The 9,675-nt window shown below is 36.5% G+C and overlaps 3 protein-coding genes across 3 annotated transcripts; all 3 read left to right on the top strand.

The window, feature by feature from the left end:
• Positions 1–378: 378 nt before the first annotated feature.
• On the top strand, positions 379–1,581 carry LOC17890839. The gene is made up of 2 exons (XM_006299200.2): positions 379–417; positions 529–1,581. Exons 1-2 carry the CDS (start codon positions 379–381, stop codon positions 1,579–1,581), a joined length of 1,092 nt encoding a protein of 363 aa, XP_006299262.2.
• Positions 1,582–3,317: 1,736 nt separating this feature from the next.
• LOC17891318 lies at positions 3,318–4,611 on the top strand. The gene is made up of 5 exons (XM_023786196.1): positions 3,318–3,377; positions 3,480–3,639; positions 3,721–4,180; positions 4,269–4,371; positions 4,450–4,611. Exons 1-5 carry the CDS (start codon positions 3,318–3,320, stop codon positions 4,609–4,611), a joined length of 945 nt encoding a protein of 314 aa, XP_023641964.1.
• A 910-nt stretch (positions 4,612–5,521) lies between these two features.
• On the top strand, positions 5,522–8,315 carry LOC17891161 (CRS2-associated factor 1, chloroplastic). Its single transcript, XM_006297048.2, has 5 exons — positions 5,522–6,384; positions 6,598–6,725; positions 6,850–7,075; positions 7,166–7,293; positions 7,393–8,315. The coding sequence occupies exons 1-5, from the start codon at positions 5,592–5,594 to the stop codon at positions 8,185–8,187; spliced, it is 2,070 nt and encodes a 689-aa protein (XP_006297110.1). The 5' UTR covers positions 5,522–5,591; the 3' UTR covers positions 8,188–8,315.
• Positions 8,316–9,675: the final 1,360 nt, after the last annotated feature.

A 9,675-nucleotide genomic window follows, 5' to 3' on the forward strand; every position in this document is an offset into this window, starting at 1 on the left:
TTAGAACTGATCTAAGACCTTCAAAAGTTGATCTAAAATTTTATTTGGATTGATTTTGGTACATAATATTATTCCTTAACAATAATATATATAAAAATCCAAACCAACCCTTAGAACAAACCGAAGAAAAATATTTTGTATAGTGAGATGTGACTAATGTAACTTTTTAATTTACACAGTATAGTATTTTGCCCCAAAGAAAAATAATTGGGTTAAAAAGGAAAACAAATAGTAAATAATTAATGGATTAGGGTACGGGTTAAAAACGGAGTGTTTGTTTCCTCGGCATATAAATTGTAGGATCTACCATGTAAAAAAATATTCAGGGTTTGTATAAATTACTTTTCTATCAGAATTAACAAGTTCAAAGTCTAAACAATGTCTATGCTTCTTAGACATGTATGGAAAGAAGCCCTTGTAAGCTGATCTCCTCGATCTCTCTCTCTATATATATGTCTATGTTGAGTTTTATGCTTTAGTTGGTTAATGATGGATGATTGATTTTTATATGTTTTTTTTTTTTGGCAGGGACGAAACCATAGCCGTCGGTTCTCATCTTCGTTATGCACCAATCAGCCTTATCTCATCCTCGGGGGAGATTATTGTGGGGTTGATTTGATCAAGGGTGATAACGTTGGGCACCTCGAGTATTATGATCCTTGTAAAGGTGAAGTCAAGGTTTCGGAAAAGATAGTGCCTATGGAGTTTCTGGAGTTAATGGGAAGGATTGGATCGTCTCATGGTTGGGTAGCTTCTTTGAACACACGTGATGCGTCCATGTCTCTCATAGATGATCTTAACCCTACCACTTCACTAGATTCATACCCAAAACGTATTTCACTGCCTCCTTTTGTCACTTTGCCTTATTGCCAAACCCAACTTGTCTCTAACGTGGCTATGTCGTCCGCTTCTCCTGAACAAGAGGACTGTGTTTTGGCTGTCAAGTTCTTTGGACCTCAGCTCAGCTTATGCAAGCCATGTTCCGGTCCGAATACGAAATGGTTCAACATCAGAACCCCAAATAGGTTTTTCAACTCCCAGGTCATGTACTCCAGAAGAAACCAAATGTTCTGCATGGCCGCTTCTGGAGGCCATTACACGGGATCATGGGATCTCCACAAACATAGGCATAACCCTATATTGAACCAGTTGAAGTTGCAAAACTTTCCCAAGTTGATGCAACCGGAGCTAGGACTGTTGGATTCATGTTTCAGGAGGGAAGACTTGGTGGAGTCACCCACCGGTGAATCCTTTCTCGTTAAATGGTACGACGACGGAAGCAGCAGCTATAGTGATTCGGAAAAGTCGAAAACCAACAAGCTTTTCTTGGTGTTCAAGATAGACGAGGAAGGTAATGCTTGTTACACTCAAGATATTGGAGATCTTTGCATTTTCTTGTCCAAGTCTGAGCCTTTCTGTCTACATGCAAGCTTGTACTCTGGCCTCACTCCTAACTCGGTCTACTTCGTTGGCTTCGACGACATAGGAGTTTGCAATCTTGCCACTTCCACCGTCCATCAGATTCCAAATATTAATCCCGACAATTACCCGTCCATGACTACGTTCTGGCTTCATAATTAGACTAGCTAGCTAGCTAGGTATTCATCTTTGCTTAGATTTTATTCCTCGACCTGTCTTCTTCTTTTTTCCAACATTCTTTGATTTGGTCTGTTTTCAGAATTGCCTCTTTAATTAGTCAATTATGTCTGAACAATTTTTCTAGAGTTTGGAATTTTCAATAGTATCTGCTGTGTGAAATGAGGGTGGTCATGTATATATTTAGCTAGCAACATCAAATGTGGCCACTTTGCTTTGCAAACTCTAAAACTTAATTAACAATCAATCTTGAAGTGGTTTATAACCTACAATGTCTTTATTATATAATCAATGCTTAAGAATGGGAACTTTGGAAGGAAAATAATTGAGTTTTCTTATAGTTGTGGGTTATATATGAACACTAAAAACATGTGGCAGCTCCATGGCTTTTGGCATAGTTGGTGTGATTTGAAGAGGAGATATGCCCAAGTTTGATGACACATTGACACGAGGGTGAAAAACAAAAGTGATTTAATAGCCACCAGTTACTTGATTCTAAAATAAGATCGATCTAAGGCTCCGATTATTATTTGAGAATTTTTTGAGAAATACCCTGTACCTTTTAAAAAATACTTTTTTATCTATCCATTTTCAAAAATACCCCTTTTTAAATATTAAAAATTATAAAGTTTTATATAGTTTATAAGATACTTCTATATAATAACTACTATTGGGAGATTCGATACAAATATTTTAAAATGTTTTAAATAGTTTTAAATCGGTTTTATAAGTTTTATAAGGTTTTTAAAGGTTTTTAAAAGGATTTATACGGTTTTTATAAGGTTTTTATAATTTATTTTTACGTTATTTATGAAAGCTATATAAAGTTTTATACACATATAAAGGTAATTTGTGTATATATTTATAAGCTTACACACATATTTGGATAAATTTCAACATTTTTAGTGGGTTTTTGATAAAGTTTGAAAAGGGGTATTTTTAAAAAGATGTATTTTTAAAAAGAGGTATATGAAAAAGGGTATTTTTGAAATTCCCCCTTATTATTTTCTTATTGATTTCATAGTTAGTAGCTAATATATACGTATATATATTGATAGCATATTGTAGTATCCATTGATTTAATGAGTCTTACACTAGATAGATAACGCATAAATATATTGTTACCAACAATCATGATTTATTTTGTTTTTCTTATTAAGAGTTTATAAGTTTGAGTTTAGTTGTGATATATATATATGCTAATTTGCATTTACAATTTTGCGTTACTTGTTTTATTAAAATGCTTAACTCAACGTTTCACCAATTACAACAAAACGGCTTGCATTAGAGTTGAGTTAAACTTATGAGAAATATAATCTAATAAAATTTTAAATAAAACTTACACAAAACTTGAATATAAAACCAAAACTTACACAAAACTTGCTTTATTTTGTTGTTTTGTGATGATGACAAAAAAAAAAAAAAATTATCATTAATTGAATCTTTACCGAAAATGTGACGTCCACGACGAGACACATATTAGAAATAGCACACATAATTACTCGAGAATCAAGATACAATATTGTGAAACATCTAAAAAATATAAATATAACAACACGATACATATTAGCTATAACAACAAAATCTAGATTCGGATAGTGATGAAATAAATATCAGAAATATTTGACATACACGTTAATGCCAAGTATATACATAACAATATATAACGACGTATATAAAGGATCACATTAGGGTTTATCTTAGGAAAATCGTGCGTGACAATGTCTATGTTTCTCAAACATCTCTCGAAGCTAAATCTCAAGAAACCGAAAGATGCTCTCGTAAGCTACGCGTTCGTTTTGTAGTTTCTGTTTTATTTCGTTGATGTTGGATTCTGATCATCTCTGACTGATATAGTTCTTTTTTGGTTGGTACGTACGTAGAAAAACCAGAGTGTTAGGTTGTCGCAAACCCCGCCCTATCTGACCATCGGCTTTTGGTTGAAAGAAGACTCGCTCCACTTGTACGACCCAGTCAAGGAAGACACGACTAAAATATCAGACAAAACACTCCCGGAGGAGCTCCATACTTTGCAATTGCAAGGTATATCACATGGTTGGGGACTTTTCATGGACCAACACGACAGCTCTGTTGTACGTATCTCCAACTTTTTTCTGCCTTCAGCCTCAAAATTATCCCCTACAGTCACGCCTCTGCCTCCCTTTTGTCCTCTGCCCGATTACAAACTGGAGTCCGTGAGAAGTGTGTCAATGTCCTCTTGTCCTGACCAAGAGGATGAGGAGTGTGTAGTTGCTGTCAAGTTTACGGGATTTCAGTTGAGTCTCTGTGTGCCTGGCAGGGACTCCGAGTGGACGAACATTGTAACCCCTTTTAATTACTTCCACAACAGCTCGAGTCTCACGTATTCTAAGAGAGATAAAAGTTTCTATATGCTCGCTCCAGGAAGCCGCTTCTTGGCTTCTTGGTATATCCATTCCAAGAACTGGGACTACCCAAAGTTCCACGAGTTAAGGTTTCACAACATTCCTAGGTTTTCGCAGTCGCAGTGGCAGCTATTGGATTCGTCTGCCAAGACTGAACACTTCTTGGAAGCCCCCTCGGGCGAATGTTTCCTCGTCAAGTGGTATATACAAAAAAAAATCTCAAGGGAATAAAAAAAAACTAAAAAAATTGTTAAATGCTAAAACATCTTGGTTGGTTCGTGCTTACAGGTATGGGGAGAGCTTGCCGTGTGTGTTCAATGAGAAAGAAACAATTTACTACAGGACAAACCGGTTCATGGTCTTCAGACAGGAAGAGGCGAGTAAAGATGGGGTAAGAAACATGTGTTACATAGAGGACATTGGAGATCTATCCATCTTCATTGGAGACAATGAACCTTTTTGTGTCCAGGCCAGCTCCTGCCCTGGTCTCAAGCCTAACGCTATCTATTTCATGGGCTACGACTTTGGTGTTCATGACCTCGCAACCAAAACTGTCCATAGATTTAGTGACAAAGGTTTGCCAGGCCCAGTATTCGCTTGCCCGTACTGGATTCCTCCAGTTTTTCTCTAGCAAATTTTTTTTATATCTTAATAATTATGTTCCTTGATTCAAATCATCACCTTGTTTTAGATTTTATCAAGTTAAATAGGGATACACTCCTACTAGGTTTCATTATTTTTTGTCATCTTCCATGCATTCCATATTCACAAAGAAAATGTTATGAATTGTCCAATATTTTCTACCATGCATGCTACTTTACCACTTATGTGCTGATTGATAAGTTTGAAGATTAAAAAATTAATCCATTGAAAATCTCTAACGTGACCATGCATGTTTACTTCCGTATATGAAGTTCGAACTTCGTAGTTATGTCTTTTTGTTCGCCGTTCGTAGACTCGTAGTTACGTAAAACCTAAAAACTATGTGGTTTTCGAAGAAGATCGTCAAACATCGGAATTTATCCATAAGGTTACATCTTTTTTCATCTTGCGACCTCTTTTTTTTCATAAACATCTTGCGACCTCTTCACTCAACATAAAAAGGAGGATGAGATTTATAAGAAAGAATACTTATTTATGAAACAGAACATAAATGTGTAGCTGAAGAAATCTACCGAAAGAACGACCAAGTCTTTTGAGGAATGAATCTCAAAGATTAAAGATCCATACAAATATTTATATCACAAACTGGTCTTAGTACCAACACTGCCAAAAAAGTTTCACATTAAGAGATTATATAGGTTCTATTTATATCATCTTTTAATATCTTACTTCTATGAAAACTGCAAATTGTAATGTTTTGTGCTTCATATCATAGCCATAGTCTTTGCATATCACAAAGCAAAAGTCAGCTCATTATGGGCTTTAAATACAAATGGGCTTTAAAAGAAAATGGGCTTTAAAACTAAATGGGCTTTATACGACCCTTTTATTTTTCGATCTTTCACAAATTCGACCCCATAGTTTTTCAATCCCCCAAACTAACTCAGTACCTGTGGATGAGTCTCTCTAAAACCTTCGTTTCCTACGCGACCTCTGTTTTCTCCGGCCATGTCGTTGAAACTCAACACCCCTTTCCCAATTTTCGCGCCATCTCTATTTCCTAATCCGAACCCAAGAGCTCCCAGCGAGATCCGATTCTCTAGATGGGGCAACGCTAATGCCGAACGGTTCGAGCAGCGTCGCCGGAGCCAAGAAGAACTCGAGGCTGAGATCCGTCGCGACCGCCGATTCGACGCCGCCACTAAAATCGTCCACACACACGATTCCGACGCAGCAGCTTCTGAGTCTAAAACGTCACCGTTTAGATCAAGAGGCACTCCTTCGCTTCCCTCTGCTCGTTCGATTCCGGGTCGGAGATCCAAATACTCCAAACCCGATTCAGGACCCAATAAACCCAAGAATAAACCGAGAGTACCTGATTCGCCGCCGCAGTTAGACGCTAAGGCGGAAGTTAAGCTAAGCGAAGACGGATTATCTTACGTCATCAATGGAGCTCCTTTTGAATTCAAATACAGTTACACGGAGACGCCAAAGGTTAAGCCTTTAAAGCTTCGTGAGCCTGCCTACGCGCCTTTTGGGCCTACGACTATGGGAAGGCCATGGACTGGTCGTGCTCCGCTTCCTCAGTCGCAAAAGACGCCGAGAGATTTTGATTCTTTCCGATTGCCTCCGGTGGGGAAGAAAGGGGTGAAGCCGGTGCAGAAACCGGGTCCTTTCCGACCGGGAATTGGTCCAAGGTATGTTTACACCAAGGAGGAGATTTTAGGGGAGCCGTTGACGAAAGAAGAGATTAGAGAGCTGGTTACTTCTTGCTTGAAGACAACAAGGCAGTTGAATATGGGTACAAAGCTCAATTCTTTTCTATTTTTGTTGAATTTGTTCTATGAGATCAATAGTTTCTTCATGATGATCAAACTTAGAATCTTTGGAAGCTCAAACGTTGTTGTTTATGTGCAAGTAAAGTTCGGGTTCTTGTAGTTATCGCAAGTGATAGACTCATAAAATAGAGTTAGAGTAGAAGAAGATATGATTTAAAGTTTATGTCTTCTCTCAGGCAGAGATGGCTTGACGCATAACATGTTGAATAACATACATGATCTATGGAAGCGGCGAAGGGTTTGTAAGATTAAATGCAAAGGAGTTTGTACAGTCGACATGGATAATATTTGCGAGCAACTAGAGGTTTCTCCTTGTTTTATTAGATCTTTTCATATTACTGGACAATGGACGCATAACATGTTGAATAACATACATGATCTAATCTGTTTGTAATTATCTTCATGAAGTTGTGAATTGAATTTGGCAGGAGAAAATTGGTGGGAAGGTGATATACAGAAGAGGAGGTGTGCTTTTTCTTTTCCGTGGCAGAAACTATAACCACAGGACAAGACCACGCTTTCCTCTTATGTTGTGGAAGCCTGTGGCACCTGTTTATCCAAAGCTGATTCAGCAAGTGCCTGAGGGTTTAACTCGTCTGGAAGCTACAGAGATGCGGAGGAAAGGACGGGAGCTCATGCCCATCTGCAAGCTAGGTAAGCATTGGTATAGCAATAATCTTGATATGGTATTTCTTCAAGACCCGAGAATGTTAACTCTATCATGTGTTGGGTTGGGTCATGTAGGGAAAAATGGTGTGTATTGTGACCTTGTGAAAAATGTGAAAGAAGCATTTGAAGTTTGTGAATTGGTTCGGATTGACTGTCAAGGGTTGAAAGCCAGTGATTTTAGGAAAATCGGTGCCAAACTCAAGGTTTGATATATTCTTTTATATATGTTTTGAAAAAAACAAATTTAATCTTGTGTTTTACAGCCTCGTTATTGAACGCGCTGGTTGTGGCTCACTTTGCAGGATCTAGTTCCATGTGTGCTCATATCTTTTGAAAACGAGCAGATCCTTATCTGGAGAGGACGAGAATGGAAATCGTCTCTCACAACTCCAGATAAAAAGGATGATTACCTTCGAGATATTGAAGTTGATACTGCGTTACCGGAAGATGATGAACCATCGTCACCAGATCAGCCTCAAACTGTGATCCAGAACTCTCCTCTGGGTTCTATGGAATCGCAAAATAATCCAGATGGTCATGATTTGAGCCCTTCAACAGTAGATTTCTTGGCGATGGAGGGTACAAGCAGTTCTTTACGGAGCTTGTCTACAGATGTAACTGAGCTAACTGCAGATAGTTCTCTTGGAGATGATCAAGAACCTGAACCCGAGCCAGAGAAATCAGAAGAGATCAGCAAACAAAGCATAGAGAGAGTTCTAAATCTGATGAACCAAGCTGTAGAAAGCGGGACTGCACTTGTGTTAGACAGTACTGAGCTGGATGCAGACACAGTCTTCGCAAAAGCTGTCGCCTTTTCGGCTGTAGCTGCACCTGGACCAGCTTTTCAGCATGGCTTGAGAAAACAGCCGATGGTTAAGAAGCAGGAAAAACGAGAATCCGGATACAGAAGCGTGGAGGCAAAGGTAAGTAATGTTGTGGTAACTGTGAAGAAAGAAGTTGCCTTTAGTGTGAAAAGAGAGGAGAAGGAGGAGGAAGGTGGATTGAAGAAGAAAATTGATGAGTTTGATGAAGATTACAGAGAAGTGTTACCTCATGGAACATTGAAGGTAGATGAACTAGCTAAATTACTTGCATAAAGAATTATATGTATTTGTAATTGTTGTGTAGTGTATAATGTTAGCTAATCATCACTATCAAAAGTGTAATTTAGATTTATAAACGCACAAATTTGTCAGAAAATAGTAAATACTAGATTTCTACTCGAGTCAAAAGAATCTAGGCCGTAAGGGCTTAAATAGTGTGTTTTTGATTCCTGAATTCCTAACTTTCGTATTTCTTCAAAGTTCAAAGTTGTATAGTTTTGTTGCGATGGCACAGTCATGATACCATTGGAAACGTACATGGTAACAAAGAGTTGATTATAACATATAGAAATTTCATGGTAAAAATATATAAAAACATAGAAACATAATTTCTAATTTGATTTCGATCGTCCATCCGCTCGAAAAAACATCAAAACTAAAAGAATTAGAAAAAGCGATGATGATTTTAGTTGTTCTTCCTGAATTTCTTACTGATTGTAAATAGAAGTAGCCGGAATGCAAAAGTATATTATCACTAGAAGTAATTTATTGGACGTCCGAGATTGAGCCGTCAACAACAGACAACTCAAAGTTCTTCACTATAAGCCTTTTATTGGTGTGTGTGTTTATGAGAGCATGTTCTTATCAGCCCTATTGATTTGGGTATGATTAGGGTTTATAACAAAAAAGCCAAAAACTAGACAAAACAATAAATCTTTCAAATTGATAGGAGCACTCACTAGCTTTTTAGAAATTGAAGCTTGTGGTGATAGATTTCTAATCCTGCTTAAAAATACTCACATACAAGTTTTGTACCAAGTAGCAACATCTAAATACTTTTCAAAATTACTTACTGTATACTTTATCTATTTTACTTATACATAAAATTACATGAAAATTAATTAAATTCTTTAAAATTTCGGAAGTGAATGGACTCATACAATAAATTCTCAAAATAAATTATACGTGTTTTGACTAAAACTTTTTAGAAAAATATATACTCATATGGTAACTCACACAAAAAAGGTTATAAATTCCACAATTCAAAGTCAAAGACTTTTTAATTTTCACAAATATCCATATATTGAATGCATTATCATATTAATCCTATCTTTCGTTCCAATAATTCCTTAACTAAATCACCAACCACAACCTATTCTATACAACTAATCCCCATGACCCATATCTATATTAACATTTTTGCAGCAACTTATGAAAAAACCCTTGCTTTGCTCACTTATTTACAAGGTTCTGCCATTGGTATTAATATTTCTTTTTAAATAGTTTAAAAATCAATAATGAAAACAAGAAAATCTCCCTAAAATTTTTCGAAAATACTTAACAAAATCTTCAAGTTAAAGAAATATTTATTATTGCAAAAAAATAATTAAGAAAATCTCTATTAATTATTTCGAAAATAGCTAAAACAATTTTCAAATTTAATACATACTTATTATCTTAATAAAAATTTCCAAAAATAACTAATGTAAAATTCAAAAATATGAGGCAAACTTCTCAAACTAAAGTCAGTCGATTTTATAA

This window comes from Capsella rubella, unplaced genomic scaffold (assembly GCF_000375325.1).
Source record: "Capsella rubella cultivar Monte Gargano unplaced genomic scaffold, Caprub1_0 scaffold_3, whole genome shotgun sequence".
Taxonomy (NCBI): Eukaryota; Viridiplantae; Streptophyta; class Magnoliopsida; order Brassicales; family Brassicaceae; genus Capsella; species Capsella rubella.